Genomic DNA, 22,154 nt, shown 5'->3' with positions numbered 1-22,154 from the left:
GCCCATCTAGGTCATCATCTCCACAACCCAAAGTGAAGGCCGTAACATCCCCGAGACAGAGAAGCCATTCTGGCTCCTCTTCTCCAAGTCCTAGTTTTTTTTTTTTTTTTTGTTTCTTTTTTGTTATTTTTTGTTTCGTTCTGATGTATATGGACTGCCAGAATAGGGGGGGTGGTGGTTTGTTCGTGGTGTCTGGGGGAGGAAGGAATCCTTACCCTGGCTTCCTTAATCGGGGAAGGCTTCCTGAAGGAGGTGGGCTCAGAGGTGAGTTGTGAATGAAGTGGGTAGGGAATGGGCTGGGTGGACGGTTTGGGGATGTTTGGGGGAGGTGAGTAAAGGGGTAGAGGGAGAACATTCTTTGGGATTGTGTTGGGAAGAGAAGGACCAAAGTGGACTGAATGTATTTCATTGAATGATTTGAGTCATGTGACTAAGAAGGCTTTTTGAAAGAGGGTTAAATGATTGGGAAAGGTGGATGGGAGCCGGGGAGGGGGTTTTCTGTTCTCCCTTTGAGCTTATTTCCCTCCTCTTCCCCGTCCTCACTTAACTCCCTCAGATCTCGAAGTGCTGCAGCTAAAACCCATACAACTGCCTTGACTGGGCGAAGTCCTTCCCCTGCTTCAGGGCGTCGAGGGGAGGGAGATGCGCCTTCCGGTGAACCAGGTACTATCAACACACAAGAACCCAGCAGCCCAGAGCCCTCTACAAAGCAGCCTAGCAGCCCTTATGAAGACAAAGACAAGAAGGAGGTATGTTCTTGAGTTGTCAGTGTTTATTGGATTGCAAGGGTGTGGATTTAGGACAGATGTGTGAAGTGACAGAGAGAGGTAGTAGCTTATTAAGAGAAATAAATTGTATTTTCTACATTCTTCTCCCAGTTACGAAGTTCTTTTCTGCATCTGCAGCTCCTTTAGAATTGTGATTCAGGGAATTGTGAATCTTTCAGAATCAAACTAGATACGAATAGGTTTTGTCACTATACTGTTTACATATGTATATAGATAGAACTGGAACAAAATTTTTAAACTACGTTGAGCTTTTCTATTTTTAATATGCCTTTAGTTTATTTCATTAAATGCTGGTCATGGCTCAGTTAAATTTTTGAACCCACTGGATTCCTGTCAGCAGTCTGAAAACACTGTGGTATGGTGTTATCAGTAATTCCTATTGTTTTATATCTCCTCTTCTAATTCAAGCCCTAGTCATTTCTTCTTGCTTTGACTATTACAATATAAATTCTTAACTTCTGTCATCTATTTTTGATGTCATCTAGAGTTAACCTTTCCAAATTACAAGTTGGGTCACCTCAGAAACTTAACTATGTTATACTGCTTTTGAATTGTATCTAAAGGCTTTTATAATTTGGTTTCCTTTTCTCTTTTCCTGTACTCCACCCATCCTGTTCTACTTTATTTTTCACACAAATCATGTTCTCAAACCTTTGCCTTTATTTATGCTGTTTATTTTAATTTAACACAGTTATTCTTCAAGGATGAAGTTAATTGCCACCCACTTTCAGAAACCTCTTATCTTTCTATTAAAAAATTTTTTCTGTTTTCACAGCATTTTGTAGTGGTATTTATTGTTAAATGTAGTGCATTTCTTATTTGCATTTTGTCTTTTCTGTAGTCATGAGACACATCAGGTCACAGATCATCCATATCTTCATGTTTTCCGCATTGTGCTTTATATCATGTGATTCCTTGTTACTGAATGAATATGATTGCCTGTGGCGAGGAAAAGGACCAATTAGTGTAATGGAATGTGTAGAAGAAAAGTTTCATTGGAAAGGGTGTTGGGATCTTATGGGTAATGTGAAGTTTTGGTACTTATGTATCCCTATCCTACTCTTTCTTCTACTCTTAGAAATCTGCAGCTCGACCTAGTCCCTCTCCGGAAAGGAGCAGCACTGCCCCAGAACCACCTGCTCCCACTCCGCTCCTTGCTGAGCAACATGGCGGCTCCCCACAACCCCTTGCAACAACCCCCTTAAGTCAGGAGCCAGTGAACCCTCCATCTGAGGCCTCCCCAACCCGGGGCCGTTCACCACCTAAGTCTCCTGAGAAACCTCCCCAGTCTTCTTCCTCAGAGAGCAGCCCACCATCCCCTCAACCTACCAAAGTTTCTCGGCATGCCAGCTCTTCCCCTGAAAGTCCTAAACCAGCTCCAGCTCCTGGGGCCCGCCGAGAGAGTTCTTCTCCCACATCCAAGAATCGATCCCATGGCCGAGCAAAACGGGATAAATCTCATTCTCATACCCCTTCCCGTAGGGTGGGGAGGTCCCGTAGCCCTGCAGCTACTAAGAGGGGGCGATCTCGGTCTCGAACCCCTACCAAGAGAGGTCATTCCCGGTCCCGGTCCCCTCAGTGGCGTAGGTCCAGGTCTGCACAGAGGTGGGGAAGATCTAGAAGCCCACAGCGACATGGCCGCTCTAGGTCTCCTCAGCGACCAGGCTGGTCCAGGAGCAGAAATACCCAGAGAAGAGGCAGGTCTCGATCAGCAAGGCGAGGTAGATCACACTCTAGATCCCCAGCCACCAGGGGCAGGTCTCGTTCTAGAACACCAGCTCGGCGGGGCAGGTCTCGTTCTAGAACACCTGCCAGGCGGAGATCACGCTCTAGAACACCCACCAGGCGCAGGTCTCGGTCTAGAACACCGCCCCGAAGGGCCAGATCTAGGTCTAGAACACCTGCTAGGCGCAGATCCAGGACCCGATCACCAGTCCGACGAAGGTCTCGCAGTAGATCTCCAGCCAGGAGAAGTGCCCGGTCACGTTCTAGAACCCCAGCCAGGAGAAGTGCGCGGTCACGCTCTAGAACCCCAGCCAGGAGAAGTGCGCGGTCGCGCTCTAGAACCCCAGCCAGGAGAAGTGCACGGTCACGTTCCAGAACACCAGCCCGGAGAGGGAGATCTCGGTCTAGGACACCAAGACGAGGAAGATCCCGCAGTAGAAGTCTAGTTAGACGAGGAAGATCTCACTCTAGAACGCCACAAAGAAGAGGCAGGTCTGGCTCATCATCCGAGCGAAAAAACAAATCCAGAACATCTCAGAGGAGTAGGTCCAACTCGAGCCCAGAAATGAAAAAATCTCGTGTTTCTTCAAGGCGGAGCAGGTCTGTCTCTTCACCACGATCCAAAGTAAAGTCACGCTTGTCTTTGAGGCGAAGCCTTTCAGGGTCCTCTCCATGCCCTAAACAAAAGTCACAGACACCACCCAGGCGCAGTCGCTCTGGATCATCCCAACATAAAGCTAAATCTAGAACACCACCCAGACGTAGTCGGTCTGGTTCTTCGCCACCACCTAAACAGAAATCTAAAACGCCATCAAGACAAAGTCATTCCAGTTCATCTCCTCCCCCTAAAGCGAAATCTGGAACACCTCCAAGACAAGGGTCTGTAGGAAGTCCTCAGGCCAATGAACAATCTGCAACACCACAAAGACGGAGCCATTCTGAGTCATCACCTGACCCTGAGTTAAAATCTAGGACCCCTTCAAGACATAGCTGCTCTGGGTCCTCTCCTCCTAGAGTGAAATCTAGTACACCTCCAAGACAGAGCCCATCTAGGTCATCATCTCCACAACCCAAAGTGAAGGCCGTAACATCCCCAAGACAAAGAAGCCATTCTGGCTCCTCTTCTCCAAGTCCTAGTAGGGTGACATCTAGAACACCTCCAAGGCAAAGCAGATCAGCGTCTCCCCGCTCCAATGTGGAATCCAGATTATTGCCAAGGCACAGCCATTCTAGGTCCTCCTCACCAGATACCAAAGTGAAACCTGAAACACCACCGAGACGAAGTCACTCAGGGTCTACTTCGCCGTACCCCAAAGTAAAGCCCCAAACTCCACCGGGGCTAAGTCTTTTTGGATCAAAGTCTCCTCGTCACCAAGAGAAGTCTAAAGACTCACCAGCACAAAGTTCCCCTGGATCTTTCTCTCTCTGTCCAGGAGTAAAATCTAGTACACCACCAGGAGATAGCTATTTTGGCTCTTCATGTCTGCAACAGAGAGGACAATCTCAAATCTCACCAGACCTCAGATCTGATACTTCAAGTCCGGAAGTGAGACAGAGTCACTCAGAATCTCCATCTGTGCAGAGCAAATCTCAAACCCCTCCTAAGGGTGATCAGTCCAGGTCCTCATCTCCAATCACTGAGCTGGCACCCAAATCTCCAACAAGGCAAGAGAGAAGGGAATTATCAGGAAGTCCTAGGCTGAAATCTGGAATGTCTCCTGAGCAGAGCAGGTCCCAGTCTGACTCTTCATATGCTGCAGTAGACTCTGAATCTCTTCTGGGGCAGTGTAGATCAGAGCCTTCTGAATCAAAAGAGAAGATGGGCTTATTCCTTCAGGAGGATGTTACTACATCATCTCCTAGACCAAGAGACAAATTTAGTCCTTTGGTACAGATTAGGCCCGAGTCTTCACCAGTACTCAAAGACATACCTAGAACCCCATTGAGGGAAAGAAGTGGTGCTGGGTCATCTCCAGATACAAGAGACCAAAAGAGCACATTAGCTAAGTCAAGCCAAGATGAAGAGTTAATGGAGGTGGTAGAGAAATCTGAAGAACTCTCACGCCATGTCCTGCCCCATTTCTCTCCAGAACGTAAAGAAATGGCTGGAAATAACTTTGAATCATCTCCCGAAATAGAAGAAAGGCCTTCTGTATCTTTGACTCTTGACCAAAGCCAGTCACAGGCTGCTTTGGAAGCAGTAGAAGTTGCTGCAGTGGCCTCATCTTGGGGTGGGCCACATTTTTCTCCAGAACATAAAGAACTGTCTAACTCCCCCCCCAGGGAGAATAGCTTTGGATCACCTTTAGAATTTAGAAACTCAGGCCCTATTGGTACAGAAATGAATACTGGATTTTCTTCTGAGGTTAAAGAAGATTTGAATGGACCTTTTCTTAATCAGCTGGAGACAGATCCATCTCTAGATGTGAGAGAACAATCAACAAGATCCTCTGGACACAGCAGTTCTGAATTATCCCCAGATGCAGTGGAAAAGGCTGGAATGTCTTCAAATCAGAGTGTTGCTTCGCCCGTACTTGATGCTTTACCCAGAACACCCTCGAGAGAAAGGAGTAGTTCTGCATCTTCTCCTGAACTGAAAGATGGCTTACCCAGAACTCCATCGAGGAGAAGCAGGTCTGGGTCTTCTCCAGGACTTAGAGATGGGTCTGGGACTCCCTCAAGGCACAGCCTGTCTGGGTCCTCTCCTGGAATGAAAGATGTACCTAGAACACCATCCAGGGGGAGAAGTGAATGTGATTCTTCTCCGGAACCGAAAGCTTTGCCTCAGACTCCTAGGCCAAGAAGTCATTCTCCATCATCCCCAGAACTCAACAACAAGTGTCTTACCCCACAGAGAGAGAGAAGTGGGTCAGAATCATCAGTTGAACAGAAAACTGTGGCTAGGACTCCACTGGGGCAGAGAAGTAGGTCCGGATCTTCTCAAGAACTTGATGGGAAACCCCGTGCATCCCCTCAGGAAAGAAGTGAGTCAGACTCTTCTCCAGATTCTAAAACCAAGGCACGAACCCCACTTAGGCAGAGGAGTCGCTCTGGATCATCTCCAGAGGTTGATAGCAAATCCCGACCTTCTCCTCGACTCAGTAGGTCTGGCTCCTCCCCTGAAGTGAAAGATAAGCCAAGAGTGGCACCCAGGGCACAGAGCGGTTCTGATTCCTCTCCGGAACCCAAAGCTCCTACCCCTAGGGCCCTTCCCAGACGAAGCAGATCAGGTTCATCAAGCAAAGGCAGAGGCCCTTCTCCTGAAGGAAGCAGCAGTACCGAGTCCTCTCCAGAACACCTACCCAAATCCAAAATGGTTCGAAGAGGCTCCAGGTCATCACCAGAGCCTAAGACCAAATCTCGCACGCCACCTCGGCGTCGCAGTTCTCGATCATCTCCTGAACTAACAAGGAAGGCCAGACTTTCCCGTAGAAGCCGCTCTGCCTCTTCCTCACCAGAAACCCGCTCAAGAACTCCCCCAAGACGTCGAAGAAGTCCCTCAGTGTCTTCCCCAGAGCCAGCTGAAAAGTCGAGATCTTCACGCCGACGGCGCTCAGCTTCATCTCCACGCACTAAGACAACTTCCAGGAGAGGCCGGTCTCCTTCACCAAAGCCTCGTGGACTCCAGAGGTCTCGTTCCCGCTCAAGGAGGGAGAAAACCAGAACAACCCGCCGTCGAGATAGGTCTGGATCTTCTCAGTCAACGTCTCGGAGAAGACAGCGGAGCCGGTCAAGGTCTCGGGTTACTCGTCGAAGGAGGGGAGGCTCTGGTTATCACTCAAGATCACCTGTCAGGCAGGAGAGTTCCCGAACCTCCTCTCGACGCCGAAGAGGCCGTTCTCGGACACCTCCAACCAGTCGGAAACGTTCTCGCTCACGCACGTCACCAGCCCCATGGAAACGCTCTAGATCTCGAGCCTCTCCAGCCACTCACCGGCGATCCAGGTCCAGAACACCTCTGATAAGCCGACGTAGGTCCAGGTCTCGAACCTCACCAGTCAGTCGGAGGCGGTCACGGTCCAGAACATCAGTGACTCGGCGAAGATCTCGGTCAAGAGCATCCCCAGTGAGTCGAAGGCGATCGAGGTCCAGAACACCACCAGTAACACGCCGTCGTTCAAGGTCCAGAACACCAACAACACGCCGGCGCTCACGTTCTAGAACTCCACCAGTGACTCGCAGAAGGTCCAGATCTAGGACTCCGCCTGTAACCAGGAGACGATCTCGAAGCAGAACTTCACCTATCACTCGTAGAAGATCAAGATCCAGAACATCTCCGGTCACCCGAAGGAGATCTCGATCTCGCACTTCTCCAGTAACTCGAAGAAGGTCCCGCTCTCGAACCTCTCCAGTGACACGCCGCCGCTCTAGGTCCCGAACACCTCCAGCTATTCGGCGCCGCTCTAGGTCTCGAACACCACTGTTGCCACGCAAACGTTCTCGAAGTCGCTCACCACTTGCTATCCGCCGCCGTTCTAGATCCCGTACTCCACGAACAACTCGGGGCAAACGGTCCTTAACAAGATCTCCTCCAGCCATCCGCAGGCGTTCTGCATCTGGAAGTAGTTCTGATCGTTCACGTTCTGCTACTCCTCCAGCAACAAGGAACCATTCTGGTTCTCGGACACCTCCAGTAGCACTTAATAGCTCCAGAGTGAGCTGCTTCAGTCGTCCTAGCATGTCACCAACTCCTCTTGACCGCTGCAGATCACCTGGAATGCTTGAACCCCTTGGCAGCTCTAGAACACCCATGTCTGTCCTGCAGCAAGCTGGTGGCTCCATGATGGATGGTCCAGGTCCTCGAATACCTGATCACCAGAGAACATCTGTCCCAGAAAATCATGCTCAATCTAGAATTGCTCTTGCCCTGACGGCTATCAGTCTTGGCACTGCTCGGCCTCCTCCGTCCATGTCCGCTGCTGGCCTTGCTGCAAGAATGTCCCAGGTTCCAGCTCCGGTGCCTCTCATGAGTCTCAGAACGGCCCCAGCTGCCAACCTTGCCAGCAGGATTCCTGCAGCTTCTGCAGCAGCCATGAACCTGGCCAGTGCCAGAACACCTGCCATCCCGACAGCAGTGAACCTGGCTGACTCGCGAACGCCAGCCGCAGCAGCAGCCATGAACTTGGCCAGCCCCAGAACAGCGGTGGCACCTTCAGCTGTGAACCTTGCTGACCCTCGTACCCCCACAGCCCCAGCTGTGAACCTGGCAGGAGCCAGAACCCCAGCTGCCTTGGCAGCTTTGAGTCTCACAGGCTCTGGCACTCCCCCAACTGCTGCAAATTATCCTTCCAGTTCCAGAACACCCCAGGCTCCAGCCTCTGCAAACCTGGTGGGTCCTCGGTCTGCACATGCCACAGCTCCTGTCAATATTGCCAGCTCCAGAACCCCCACAGCCTTGGCTCCTGCAAGCCTCACCAGTGCTAGGATGGCTCCGGCATTGTCTGGTGCAAACCTCACCAGCCCCAGGGTGCCCCTCTCTGCCTACGAGCGTGTCAGTGGCAGAACCTCACCACCGCTCCTTGACCGAGCCAGATCCAGAACGCCACCATCTGCCCCAAGCCAGTCTAGGATGACCTCTGAGCGAGCTCCCTCCCCTCCTTCAAGAATGGGCCAGGCTCCCTCACAGTCTCTTCTCCCTCCAGCACAGGAGCGGCCTAGGTCGCCTGTGCCATCTGCTTTTTCAGACCAATCCCGTTCTTTGATTGCCCAGACCACCCCCATAGCAGGGTCTCAGTCCCTTTCTTCTGGGGCAGTGGCAAAGACCACATCGCCTGCTGGTGGCCACAATGGCATGCTCTCTGTCGCTGCCCCTGGGGTGTCCCATTCTGAGGGGGGGGAACCACCTGCCTCTACTGGGGCCCAGCAGCCTTCCGCATTGGCCGCCCTGCAGCCAGCAAAGGAGCGGCGGAGTTCCTCCTCCTCCTCCTCGTCCTCTAGCTCCTCCTCTTCATCATCATCGTCATCGTCCTCCTCCTCCTCCTCTGGCTCCAGTTCTAGTGACTCGGAGGGCTCTAGCCTTCCAGCTCAACCTGATGTGGCACTGAAGAGGTGAGGGAATTTGACTTGTAGAAATTTCCTAGGGGGAAGGGATCGAGGGTGGGTGGGGGAGTGGGGTGGGAGAAACCATGTTACAGAGGTTCTTGGTGCTTTGAGAAGGTATGGGGACCTTGATGCTCAAGCTGGGGGAAGAGGAGAATGCTGGGGTGGGGGCTGAGGGGGGAGGAATGGGACAGGTAAAAGTCTCCGAAGGTTAATTCTCTAGAGGATAATGATAAGTTTTCCATCTCTACAGAGGACAGAACTAGAGGAAATGGACTTAATTTTACAGCAGGAGGGATGGCAGTTAGACCTCAAGAGGAACTCCCTGGGCTGGAAGGATCTTCAGAGGTCATCCCATCCCTCTCCCTGCCTCCAGGCAGGACGGCCCCTTCCCCAGCCAACCTGCAGTCACAGGGGCCTCCCCAAGCTGCGGCTCTCCGAGGAAGGAGACTACCCAGCTTCAGCTTCCACACCTGAGCCCAGAGGCCTTATTCCTCCATCAGGGACATTCTTGAGGTTTAACCTTGATCCCTTGTGCTACGGGCCCCAGCCTGTTGCTTTTGTTAGCAGAGGTTGGGTCAGCTCGGGCCACTGCTCTCCAGAGAATGTGCTCACTGGCTCGTGTGGCTTGGAGAGCTCCCAGGGCCTTTCTCAGGCACCCCTCCCGCACTGCCGTTCCTCCAGGCCAAGGAAGGTAGGGTTGGGGCTGGGGCAGCTTGTCTCCTTGTGACATTCTTCTTCTCCCACAGGGTCCCCAGCCCTACCCCAGCCCCAAAGGAGGCTGTGCGAGAGGGACGTCCTCCGGAGCCAACCCCAGCCAAACGGAAGAGGCGCTCTAGCAGTTCCAGTTCCAGCTCCTCCTCTTCCTCTTCCTCTTCTTCCTCTTCCTCTTCTTCCTCGTCCTCTTCTTCTTCCTCCTCCTCCTCCTCCTCCTCTTCCTCCTCCTCCTCCTCTTCCTCCCCTTCCCCTGCTAAGCCTGGTCCTCAGGCCTTGCCCAAACCTGCAAGCCCCAAGAAGCCACCCCCTGGCGAGCGGAGGTGAGTGCTTCCTTGCCTGAGATGGAAGGGGGGTTGATGTGTCCAGAGAAGGGACCCTGGGGGTGTCTCACGTGAACTTTGGTGTCTGGTTGTATGGGAGGAGTTGGGCGCTCTCCTCCCCCCCCACCCCCACCCCCGTTTCATTGTGCCCTGTTGTGGCAAAGGACTGCGTTACCCAAGTGGGTGCTCAAGCCACAATTTGGGAGTCTAGGTTTCTTCCTCTCCTTTCCCCTGACATACAGCCTGGTCCCAGGGATTCTTCCTTTTAAGTCTCCCCGCTGCTACTGCCACAGGGCTCTGGTCTGGCCACCGTCATCTTCTCCCGACTCTGTCCACAGCCTCCTCCCTGTCTCCTTGCCTTCACGCCATTCTCTTCCACATGTAGCCAGAGGGATCTTTCTAAAACGCACATCTGGTTACTTCCCTCCACTCCACAAATCCTTCCGGGATGCCCTGTGGCCTGCAGGATAAAGCCCCACCTCTGCGGGAATGGCGTGTGAGGCTCTTCACCAACTGGCCTTGCCCGCCCTGTGTTCTCCTCTCCTGCCCGCCCCCACACATGCCCTGTGCTCCAGCCACACCCAGCGCCTTGCAGTCTAAGGAGAGCCCATGCCTTTGGACATGCTGTTCCTTCTGCCTGGAATTTCCTTGTCCGCCTGGTGAACTCCTCGTTCTGCAAGACTCCGCTCAAACAGCACCTTCGAGAAGACTGCCCTGCCCCGCCCCACGTCCCTTTCCCCTGGGTCCCCAGACCCACGCACATCCAGCCCTGCGGGGCTGCTTCCCACACATGGGCCCTGTGTGCCTTCCTTCCCCACTGAACTCCTCCAAGGGCAGGGACTGTCTGTATCTTTGCATCCCCCGCTGCACCCTGTGCCCTGCCCACTAGGGCACTCGGTGGATGGTGTGCGGGCGGATGAGTGAGTGAGCGGACAAAGGTGGGTCTGAGGCTGGCCCTGCGTGGTGAGGTTTGGTGGTCAGGACCTGGGGCGGGTGGTCCTGAGTGCTGGCTGGTGGATTTGGAAGTGTGTGGTGCTATGGGGTCCTACTCTGCTCCCCAGGTCTCGCAGCCCCCGGAAGCCAATAGACTCCCTTCGGGACTCCCGGTCCCTTAGCTACTCGCCTGTGGAGCGTCGCCGTCCCTCGCCTCAGCCTTCGCCACAGGACCAGCTGAGGTAGGGCCAAACAGCAAGTGTCAGCATTCAGCCTGGTCTGGCCACTACTGATTTCTGCAAAAAAAAAAGTTTTGAGGCCCAGTGGTGCTTAAGATTGGTGCTACCTTGTGTGTGGTCTGATGTCTGTCTTGTGTTGGCAGCAGCAGCAGTGAGCGAGGTTCCCGGAGAGGCCAGCGAGGGGACAGCCGCTCCCCAGGCCACAAGCGCAGGAGGGAGACACCTAGCCCTCAGCCCATGCGACACCGCTCCTCCAGGTGTGTTCCCCTGGAAGGCCCAGGCTTCTTAGAGCTGGTTCTGGTGCTGGTGGGCAGTGACCCCATTCTGGGAGTCACCCAGGAAGCTGGGCTTGAGCCTCTGTATTGATTGATCCCCATCATCTTCTCTGTTTCAGGTCTCCATAAATCATCTTTGGGGGATACCACCACACCCCATGCTCTGGAGCCACAGGGAGTGTCCTCTTCCCCAGCAGAGCAGTGGGAGGGGTCCTTGTCTGACTCCCCCCTTGAACCTTGGCAGCCCTTGGAGGGAGGGTTCCCTTCTTTCCCCTCTCCCTTTTCTTTCTTTGTTCCTGTGAAATGTTAATCTCCGTGAGTTTTTCCTGGTTCACGTGTTTTGGGGTGGGAGGGAATGCAGATGGGAGTTGGGGGAGGGGAGGATACAGTTCAGGATACCCCAGCTTGCAGTCAGAAAGGGCCTGGGAGGCATGGCCCCCTGGTAGCCCCAAGATCCTGGGGGGCGATGGTCTGGGACTTGGGAAGTTATATGAGGTATTCTTAGAAGGGACAGGAGTTGATTAGTTGGTCCCTACTGTCCCCCATGAGGTGTGGCCCCTTCCCCCCAACTTTTCTTCACGTTTCTTAAAGGCATTTTGGTTTTTTAAAATCTGTACAGCAAGAGCAACTTTTTCTGTCAAATAAAAATGAGAAATGCAGGAATTGGAATTGTAGACTGTTTTATTATTGGGTGTGGTGGGAGCAGACTGGAGGCGCCACCCTCTACCCTGACCACAAGCCTTCAAGGTGGGCCACTTTCTCCTGAGGGCCTTGGGGAACCTGTTGTGGGGCCATTCTGGGCTGTGCTTCCCTCACTGAACATACTCTCAAACTATGACGCTGCTGCTTTTGGCCTTTGCTCCTCAGGACCGGAGGCCCCTAGGAGTGGATATGATGGGGTGTGGGAGGGCTTCAAGGGGTATGGCCTGGAATCTCTTGTGCCCTGCTGGGTAAGTTTGGCTCAGGGCTCTGGGTTCCTGCCCACCCTCTCTACCCCCCACGGCTGGCTGGTGGGAGTGGCTCAGCCTTCAGGGCAACCCAGATCCCTATGGTGCCTTTGAGTGGCAGGTGGGGCCCAGGTTCTCAGCCAGAGTCCCAGGTAAACAAGAGCCCCAAGAGGAGCCTGCTGAGGCAGCAGGACCCACCCAAGGGAGGGTGATGCCTGGAGTCAGGAGGAGGATGCGCAGAAAGAGGCAGCAACCAGGCAGACACCCAAAACTCTTTTATTGGGGGGGAGGGAATGGGCCTCCTGGGGGCGGGCCAGGGGTCCTCACTGCACGGCTTGTTCATTGGCGCTGCTTCCCGAGTCCTGGGGCTTCATCACGTCTGGCAGCTCCGGCGGGCTGGAGAAGGGCTCGATGCGCAGCGCTTCAAAGGCATCATCTGTGGAACAAGGGACACAGCTAGAGGGGGAATCCTGATTCCTCCCCCAACCAGGGCCTTGGTGTTCACCTGTGATAATCCGTAGCTTTGTGGCCCTCCACGCAAACATCCATACCCACAAAGTTAGTCTCCCCCACAGCTCTGACCCCACTGGAGTATCTCCCACCCTGACTGTGACCCCCTGCCCAAGGCCTTTTCCCACATCTTCCATGCCACCAGTGAGCCTGTGGGCTGACCACCTGCCATCTACCTACTCTGTCTCCACAGCCCCCATCACCCAGAATGTCCCAGTCTCTCCTGTTCCCTTCACAACACTTTTCCATGATTTTAGAATCAAACGACTGTATTCCTCCGCTGCTTAAAATCTTCCAGTGGCTTCCCATCTCAGTCTGAATAAAATCTCAAGTCCTTGCCATTTTGTCTTTCCAGTCATCTGTCTCCTATGCTCCTGGACTCTTGCTCCCTCTCCCTGTGCTCCCACCAAGCTCTTCCTGCCTTGGGACCTCTGCACTTGCTGGTCCCAACACCTGCCACTCAGAATGGCTGGCTGCTTTTGGGCATTCAGGGTTCAACACAAAGGTCACCTCAGAGAAACCTTCCCCAGCGCCCCCGACCAAACTGAGTCACTGCATTCCAACACCCTGGGCATCACCTTGGGGGCACTTACCACTGGGCAAAATTGCCATATTTCTTTTGACTGGCTCCTTTTCACTACAACAGTGGCTCCAGGAAGTTCCCACTGTCACCCCCCCACACAGCGAATGAGCCCACTTCACAACTTTTCTCCTGTGCTCCCTTCCACCCGGCTCAGGGTTCTCAACTGATCAGACCCCCCAGGGAAAGCTGGCGTGTCTGGAGACAGTTTTGGTTGTCATGACAGGCAGTGGGGGGCTGCAGCTGGCATCTAGAGGGTAGAGATCAGGGACGCTGCTACACATACTGCAGCGTACATGACAACCCCGCACGGAGTTACCCGGTCTAAATGCCAGTAGTGCTGAGGTGTAGAAACCTGATCCAGCTAAATGTAATGCACTTTCCAAGCCACTAACCTGCGGTGACAATTCTTGCCTTGACTACCTCTCTATCTCTGGCCATTAGTCTGGACAATGCCCTTTAACACTGAATTTGATACTCTTATCTCATCTCCCTGAGCAGTTAGTTTGGGTGCCTGGGAGAGGCCAGCATCTCCTCCAGCCAAGGCCCAGGAATCTATGTGCTGACTACTTGAGCTGTGCCCAGAAGCGTGTTTAAGTAAAGCAGCCCATGGGGAAACAGACCTGCTGGCCCACACTGTGGCCCCAATCAAACAGCTGTCACACGCCTCAGGGATGATGGGACCTGGGGCCCACCACATTCAATGCCATACTGGGTTTTGTGGGCAAAAACTAGTCACCTCCCTTAACTTTGATTTTCTCATTTGCAAAATGGGTCTGTCAACATCTTCCATGTCACAGCATGTACATTTTTTCAAATCAGGGAAAAGGAAATTCTGGGAGAATGCAACTCAGCCTCGGTTTAGCAAGCAGACCAGTTGCACTCTTGGCCCTCACTTGCCCCCCTCAAGGCACACCTGAACAAGGCATGAACTGTGCGTCTGTACCAGCCCTGCACCTGACTCCCAGGGTCACTACGTGGGCAGAAGGAACCCACAGAAATGTCCCTACACTTCCCACCTGCTGAGCACTCGCAGCAGGCCAGGCCTGGGTGCACAGGGGCTCAGGCTGCATCTTCCTCTTACGGAGAAGGGAACCCTAGGCCCAGAGGGGCTGGGAGTGCAAAGACGCGGGCACCAGGACACAGCTGCTGAGGCCTCGGCCTAGCCCAGTAATCCTTAGGGAACAGAAAAGTGTAGCTAGGACTGTACTCTTCCTCTTCAGCCCTTGCCATGTTTTCTAACGAGGCAGAAAAATAATTCCTTCTGACTTTATCCAAGTTTCCCCAGCCATCCACACAGCCCCGTAACTGTTTAAGTTCCCAGAGACAAAGAATAAAACTTAAAACCCCCCCTTCCTTTGTCTTGGTGGAGGGAGATACACCGGGGAGAAGTCAAGCCCTCTCCACCCTCTGGGTTTCTAGAGCTTGGGCAGGGGTGGCATGTGCTTAATGACAGCACAGGTTCTGGATCTGAATCCTAGATCTGGCAGTCCCACTAAGTGACCTAATGTCCCCAGGCAGACTTTACTCATCCTTAAAACTGACACAATCCACGTGTCAGCCACACAGAGGTGCTGGGGGATTAAGTGAAGTACTGCACAGAAAGAGCCTGGCATTGGCGTCTGGCTCCAGCAAGGGCCCAGCAGGCAGCATCCGGACTGCGGCTCCCTCTGTAATGGCCGGCAAGCCTCAGCGTGCTCATCTGCAAGATGGGGATGATGCAGTACGGACCTCCCACGCCCATTGAGAGGATGAGATGGGACAATGGAAGTAACATGCAGAGTGCGGGGCCAGGAGCTCACTAAGTTGTCTGTAAACGTCAGCTGGTACATGACTAGGGATCTTCAAATTCTCTGGCAAGGAGGCTTCAGTTTCCACAAGCATCTGTTGGCTTGCTTTTCTTTTTATGGAGAAACACACACATACTATCGAAGCATATTGCCTGCCCTTTGTGTACTGGGAAAACACTGCCCCGTGGGCTTGAAGGAGCAACCATAGGCCTCCTGAAGACCCTCTTCTTTGGCTGTTTCCATCCTGCCTTGCTGTCACTCAGCCCAGGCCCTTCTCACCTGCCCTGAAGGCCAGCCCCACTGTGGCTGGGGCCTGTGGCCGTGCTGTTTGGCTAGTGAAGCCACACTCGCCCAGCGTCTTGCCATCATCCAGGAGCTGGTCGTCCTGAGGAGAGAGGAAGGGTCTTGGGAGAAGCTCCAGGAAGGCCAAGTTCCAGAGACCTCTCTGGCCAGCAACTGCACTGAAAGTCACAGGAGGGAAGAAAGACAGCCCCAAGTGTGGCCCAGGACCACCCCAGTGTGTTATCAAACACAAATTCCAGGTTTATAGCCAAGAATTTCCAAGTCAGAACTCCCAGGGTGGGGCTGCAGAATCTGGTTTTTCCGAATTCTCCAGGCAAATCTAATTCCAGGAACCACAGAGCTAGTGTGGAGACAGGCAGAGCTACGTTTGAATCCCAGCTCTGCCACCTTGGACAAGGTAAACATTTTGATGCGAAATTTCCTCATCTGTAAAATGGGAATTACTGAAATTCCCAACTCACATGGCAGCCAGGTTTCAATGAGCTAGGGAGGCACAGAGAAACCAAACCCAGTATGTGGCACATGGGACATGCACAGGCAGCAAGAAGGGTAGTCATTAGGGAAGCCCCAGTGGCTATCGAGCAGGAAAGGCTTTTAGAGACCCTGGAAGCTGAGGCTCTGAGCCTGGAGCAAAAGTCAGTTTCCCAGCTTCCAGATTTAGAATCAGATTAATGCCCTTAGATGACAACCTCATGCTGCTGGGACATCTAAATCAGGGGTTGATGCATCTGACTCCCCAGTGAAGACTCCAAACCCAAAGGCACTGCTACTTAATAATAACACTTCGTTTTTAAGGAGAGTCTTCTAGAACATCGGCAGGAAGTTGGGAGGTAGTAAACAGTTACTTGATGATGAACTGCGGAGACCTGACATCCCAACACCCTTTATTTCTCTGCATTAATTGGGTCCCCCGCTCCCCATCGCCCGGAGTGTCTGGGGTCAGCATGATTCTGATGGGCCTACAGAGTAAGGTGGGGATTAAGGGCCTCAAGGTTCAAATCCTGGCTCTGCCGATGACCCTCGGCGAACCTCAGTTTTCCTAACTGCAGAGCAGGGCTGTCCAGAGCCGGCAGGGCGCGGGCGGAACCGCTGTAGGGGTGCGATGCCGCCGCGCCCCTCTGCGCCCGGGGCCTGGCATGCGATTTGAAAATCCACCCTGGACCCGACCTCCCCGTGTACGAGCGCCGCTCGTACTCCGTCCGCACAACGGATGTCCCACCCCCGCGGCTCGGGCCGACCGCCCGGCGACTGTTTACATCGATGACACCGTCGCCGGCGCGCCCCACGTTGGGCACGGGGCGGCGGCTCCTCTCACCCCGCCAGGGCCCGGCGCGACCGCGGGGCCGCACCTTGTACAGCCGCTGCTCGTCGGGCGGCCGCTTGAGGATGCCCTCGACGATGCGCTTCAGTTCGAACACGGTGCTCGACTCCTTGGCGTCCGTGAAGATGGTGGTCTTGTGGCGCCGGATCATGAGGAACACGTCCTGGGGGCGGCGGACCGGCGTGAGCGCGGAGCCCGGGTCCCCCGCGCGGCCCACCGCTCCCCGCCGCCCCCGGCCCGGCCCGGCCCGGCCCGGCCGCCCCTCCCCCCGCGCCCGCTCACCATCTCGGCGGCTGCCTCTCCCCTCGACGCGCCGGCGCCGACGCGCTCCGCCCCGTTCCCGGCAGCCGGCGCGCGACCCGGCATGCCCCGCGCGCGGGTCCGCCCCATCTCCCTCCGCCCCGTGCGGGCCGCGGCCATTTTAAGGGAGTCGGAAACGGGGAGCGCCAGTTGGCGTGCGGCCGCCATCTCGGTGCTGAGGCGCTGTTGGCGCCAGTCGGCGTGGTGGCCGAGCGTTGGCGGGACACGGGAGGCGATGGCGCCATCCCGGGAGTGACAAACGCGAGGTCGCCATGTTGATGCGGTCCGGTGGGCCCTGGACGCAGGCACATCTATTTTGCGGGGATAACAGGGCACAGGGTGTCCTTCATCCCAGGGAGAGTGAATGAATGATGTGCCTTGGGGGAGACACGGGATAACCCACATGGGGGACTGAGGCAAGGAGCTCAATCAGTTGAGGTTTATTAAGGCAGCTTTACGGCGTGTCTGGGAGAGACACAAGCCACAGACGGATCTTTGACTTTTTTCCTTAGGATTGTGAACTTACATAAAATCTTAAGCGCCCCCAGTTAACTGAATGGATCCCCTCTTGGCCCAGGGGACCCCAGAAATTCTCTAAAGCTGAGTTGCTGGCCATGAGAAGGGAGATCAGACATACCCTACCTATCATGCACCCCCTTCCCCCTTCTTGGAAATGGCCTTTGCAGCTCATTAACAGGCCTAAAAGGCGGCTGGCGCTCTGGGAGGCCGAGGCGGGTGGATTGTTTGAGGCCAGGAGTTGGAGACCAGCCTGCGCCAGAGCGAGACTCCCTCTGTACTGAAAAAATAGAAATTAGATGGACAACTAAAAATATACAGAAAAATCAGCTGGGCATGGTGGCACATGCCTGTCTTTCCAGCTACGTGGGAGGCTGAGAGAGGAGGATCGCTTGAGCCCAGGAATTTGAGCTTGCTGTGAGCTAGGCTGACGCCACAGCACTCTAGCCACGGCAACAGAGTGAGACTGTCTCAAAAAAAAAAACAAACGGGAAAGGGGGCCCACGGCTAATGTAACCTAAACATTTGTACCCCCATAATATGCAGGAAAAAAAAATGGCTTTGCTTGAACTTTTAAATTTAATTTTTATTTGCATTTTGTTTAGAGACAGGGTCTTGCGGTGTTGCCCAGGCTGGAGGGCAGTGGCATCAAAATAGTTCACTACAACCTCGAACTCCTGCGCCCACGTAATCCTCCTGACTCAGCCTCCAGAGTAGCTGGGACTACAGGCATGCGCCACCACATCTGGATAATTTTTAAATTTTTTGTAGAGTTGGGGTCTCACTATGTTGCTCAGGATGGTCTCGAACTCCTGGGTTCAAGCAATCCTTCCGCCTTGGACTCCCAAAGTGCTGGGATTACAGGCGTGAGTCACTGTGCCCAGCCCTATGCTGCTTAATCCTATTTTTTTAAAAACTCATGTTGTATATAAAATTGTTTCTCTTATGCCTAGTAGCTTTAATTACATACATTGATTGTGAAGTACAGTAAAATCTTAAGGCTTCCCCCCACTGGTTGACTGAATGGACCCCACCGCCTGGCCAAGGGGATATCCTAAAACTAAATTGCCTACCAGGAGAAGGGAGGTCATCGTGCTACCCTCCATTCTTGGAGACATCCTTTGTAACTCATTGACAGGCCTAAGGCTATGCAAGACAAACCTGCAGGTCCTCAATTTACATAACAAATGTATGTCTGATGGCTTGTCTCTGATTAACAGACCTCCTTATCTTAAAACATTCCAAGTCTTTAGACAAAGCTTCATGTCTTTAACCAATTACAAATCAAGGAATCTTTAAACCCATCTATAACCTATAAGCCACCCCTCCCCCCACCGCTTAGAGATGGCCCACCTTTTTGGGCCAACCAATGTATGCCTTCCGTGTATTGACCCCTGTCTCCCTGAAATGTGTAAAACCAAACTGTAACCCAACCACTGCCAGTCCATTTGCTGAAGGCTTCTTGGGCTTGGCTCTGGGTCATGGTCCTCAAATTTGACTCAGAATAAACCTCTTTAAATTGCAGAGTGTGGCTTCTTTTCTGTCGACATTATTATAGTATTAACTCTTAATAATTTTTATTAAATGTATGAAGTAGTTTTAACTGTTTTATCAGTCCCCAATTTTTTTTCTAACAGATTTAATATATTTAGCTTTCTACATAATGTGAAAATAAGATGTCAATGTATGTAAACTTAAACTTATGTTGAATAATTATTTCATTTTAATTTACCTAGAGATGACTCAGACATTTTATGATTATTATTTAGTTTTACATAACTATTTAAAGAGACTACTGAAAGAATTTTGAAAGTATGACACAGGTACCCTCATTCTAATGCCTTTCTCAGCCACCTGGGGTCCCAACTACCCCAAGGCTCCCAAGGATGGCTATGGAGGGCAGGGCCCGTCTGGGTCTTGAGCCTTCATATCAAGTTTAGAGCTCAGGACTGAGGAGGAAGCTGTGGACATAATACCTGACCCTTCCCAGCATGGCTGGGAGGCACAGCTGGGCCAGGGAGAATTCCACATGTCCTCAGATGGCCACTCCCTAAACAGCAGAATTTGAAAGCTTAAATCTAGAGGCAGATCCTTTTGTAGTTTACAAGTATGATGATTGGGTTTTCACACGCCTGTGTGAGGTGTGCCGCCTTCAAACCTTGTTACGATTAGGAGCACATTACCCATCTGACATGAAAAAAAAAATCTAAAAGCATAAGCTCATATCACAGAGCTACAGTTTTATGATTTTAAAACATCTAGCAGAGATAGTACAAATCCACCCAGCCAGTAATAGACTTGGAAAAAAGTTTTAAATTTTGAAGACGTTTCTATCTTATTTTGTTTTACCAACAATTTAAAAATTATCTTATTTACTAAAGTAGATTTACTTTTAGATTACTAAAGTCACGTGAACTTGAAAAGCATCTGGGCTAGTTATTTAGGAGTACCGGTGTTCCCTGGGCTATGGAGGAGACACGCTGCTGAGAATGTCTTTAGGTCGGATTTGTATGTAACTCAGATCCTTGATGAACTGTGCATATACCATAGCTATAATAATAACAATACTATGGTGGCATATGTGGTAATAATAATACAGTGTAGGCCGTGCGCGGTGGCTCATGCCTGTAATCTCAGCACTTTGGGTGGAACCAAAGTCCAAGATCAAGGTGCCAGCAGGGTCGGCTTCTTCTGAACCTCTCTCCTAGGCTTGCAGATGTCTGTTTTCGCTTCTCCCTGTCAAATCTCTAGGCTGTTTTTTAAAAAAATTACTATTTTTTTATTTTTTAGAGACAGGGTCTCACTGTGTTGCCCTGGCTAGAGTGCAGTGGCATCACAGCTCACAGCAACCTCAAACTCCTGGGCTCAAGGGATCCTCCTGACTCAGCCTCCCTGGTAGCTGGGACACTGGGACTATAGGTGTGCACCACTATGCCTGGCTAACTTTCCTTTCTTTCTTTTTTTTTGGTGGAGACGGGGTCTTGCTCTTGTTCACACTGTTCTCGATCTTGACCTCAAGTGATCCTCCCACCTCAGCCTCCTCGCAAAGTGCCAGGATTACAGACTTGAGCCACCGTGCACCCAGTCCCAAGCTGTTTTAAAGGTACCTTTTATGTTAAATTTAACCAAACTTATGACTTAACCAAGGACACATGCTGGAAGTTAGCTATGCTCCCAGCAAAAAATCAGGTCCCTTAGGTAGGGGTCATTGCAAAGGATAAGAAAACAATAGACAATGGAAAATAATGGAAATAAAAGAATACACAGAGACGAAGGTGTAGTTTTATAGATTTATAAAGATTATAGGCAAAGCGGGATACTCAGGGGGCCTTGGATCTCTCCGTCAATCGCAAAAGACAAAGAGTGAAGTTTTACATGGGCATATAGGTACAGTGATCGGTTGCCAGGGGTAACGGATTTACATAACAACAGGTAGTTCCTCTTCGGTTAAAAGTTTTTCAAAAGCCTTCTTCAGATCCCTTAACTAACTCTTTCTATGTGAACAAATGGTTACAAAATATTTCAAAGACTAACTTCTAAGTTCTAAGGTAAATTTATCACTTAACAGAGGGGTTAAACAGAGATATAGTGGCTCCATATTTCCTTTATCAAGTTATTGTGTATTGAGACAGGTAGTCAGGAGTTTAAGCAGGAACTATCCCTTGGGCCAATTGCTTTTAGCCACAGGTGTCTGTCTGTCAGGCGGGCACTCTTTGATCAGCTCTCATCCTGCTGGCTCCTAGCAGACCGGCTTTGCCTTTCAAAGCAAGTCAGAACCACAGGTCTGAGACTTCTGGCAGCGCCATCCTGGGAAACAGCCACTACTGATCTTTGAGATGCCCTCCTGAGATGAAACAGCTTTCGATGTGCAAACTAACATGTTCACATATTCCTTCAGGGCAAAGCTGTGCAAAACTCCTGGCACCATTTATGTCTCTAATACAGTTATATTAATTTATGGAGCAACAGACACATGAGCAGTCTCCAAAGCGGTGGAAAGCAGTTTTTTCAGGATCCAGAACTGCCCCAGAGACAGCGCTAAGAAAGGAAAGTTTTGCTAGCCACAAACGAGATATAACCCACATTTTTGTCTAGTCACAGTTTTTATGTTTCTAGGGTCTCAGCTTTTCAGCTGACCGTCTACATACAGAGGCCCAAAAGCCTCACGTGCCCCCTCAGAGATGGAAGAAAACAGGAAATGAAAGGCTGTCTGAGGAAGAGAAAAGGATCAATAATAAATGAGCACCTCACGTCCAAAGTCACATAAATATCAAGCCACCAGGGGCCAGTTCCCTGGCCGGAATCAAACCCATGCCCCAACAGCAAAAGGACAGAATCTTAACCACTAGGCCACAGGTGGACTGGCCTTTGCTAGTGTCCCCACAGGGGCAGTATACAAAGGATTTTATCTTTGATTTTGGTCAGAGTTTTGCTCTTTAACTTTGTCAAGAGAATTTTTAAGGCTAGCCATGACACCGTTATGCATCTTTTTAAATTTGGTCTTCCCATAAATACAAAGAAGGCAATTGTTTAGAATAAGAAATCTCTAAAATATATATATTTCTAAACTGAGGAATCTAATTTAAAGGATCCGTCTTAATGTCATCTGGCTATTGACAGATAGAATTTTTAATGGTATTTAATTCTTTCTTTTATTTATTTTTATTTTTTATTTCAGCATAGTACGAGGGTACAAATGTTTAGGTTACATATATTGCCTTTGCCCCATCCAAGTGCACATTACCCATCTGACATGAAAAAAAAAATCTAAAAGCATAAGCTCATATCACAGAGCTACAGTTTTATGATTTTAAAACATCTAGCAGAGATAGTACAAATCCACCCAGCCAG

At 51.6% G+C, this 22,154-nt stretch overlaps 2 protein-coding genes across 4 annotated transcripts in view; one reads left to right on the top strand and one right to left on the bottom strand.

Moving 5' to 3' along the window:
- SRRM2 (serine/arginine repetitive matrix 2) overlaps nucleotides 1–11,699 on the top strand; it is an 18,955-nt gene extending 7,256 nt beyond the window's left edge. The window contains exons 10-15 of one of the 3 annotated variants that reach the window (XM_012647670.1): nucleotides 557–749; nucleotides 1,867–8,561; nucleotides 9,302–9,589; nucleotides 10,651–10,764; nucleotides 10,908–11,018; nucleotides 11,156–11,699. In XM_012647670.1, coding sequence (XP_012503124.1) covers nucleotides 557–749; nucleotides 1,867–8,561; nucleotides 9,302–9,589; nucleotides 10,651–10,764; nucleotides 10,908–11,018; nucleotides 11,156–11,165 — 7,411 coding nt within the window. In that variant the 3' untranslated portion in view covers nucleotides 11,166–11,699. Of the gene's footprint in view, nucleotides 1–556; nucleotides 750–1,866; nucleotides 8,562–8,805; nucleotides 8,901–9,301; nucleotides 9,590–10,650; nucleotides 10,765–10,904; nucleotides 11,019–11,155 lie in introns of those variants that run through there. The other 2 variants (XM_012647672.1, XR_001137643.1) reach the window with 2 other exon arrangements.
- Nucleotides 11,700–12,241: 542 nt separating this feature from the next.
- TCEB2 (transcription elongation factor B (SIII), polypeptide 2 (18kDa, elongin B)) lies at nucleotides 12,242–16,817 on the bottom strand. The gene is made up of 4 exons (XM_012647669.1): nucleotides 16,770–16,817; nucleotides 16,516–16,650; nucleotides 15,143–15,248; nucleotides 12,242–12,419 (listed from the first exon to the last, which is right to left on the bottom strand). The coding sequence occupies exons 1-4, from the start codon at nucleotides 16,770–16,772 to the stop codon at nucleotides 12,307–12,309; spliced, it is 357 nt and encodes a 118-aa protein (XP_012503123.1). The 5' UTR covers nucleotides 16,773–16,817; the 3' UTR covers nucleotides 12,242–12,306.
- Nucleotides 16,818–22,154: the final 5,337 nt, after the last annotated feature.

The sequence above is a fragment of the Propithecus coquereli genome, unplaced genomic scaffold (genome assembly GCF_000956105.1).
Source record: "Propithecus coquereli isolate 6110/MARCELLA unplaced genomic scaffold, Pcoq_1.0 Scaffold27, whole genome shotgun sequence".
Classification (NCBI taxonomy): domain Eukaryota; kingdom Metazoa; phylum Chordata; class Mammalia; order Primates; family Indriidae; genus Propithecus; species Propithecus coquereli.
Note: the sequence above shows the minus strand (reverse complement) of the source record. Positions and strands in the feature narration are given on the sequence as shown.

Excerpts from the sequence above, each read along its gene's own strand:
- TCEB2 (XM_012647669.1), bottom strand. Across the intron at positions 15,249-16,515 it reads ACGAGCAGCGGCTGTACAAG|GACGACCAGCTCCTGGATGA; the intron begins GTGCGGCCCCGC and ends CTCTCTCCTCAG. Across the intron at positions 12,420-15,142 it reads GGGGCTGGCCTTCAGGGCAG|ATGATGCCTTTGAAGCGCTG; the intron begins GTGAGAAGGGCC and ends CTTGTTCCACAG.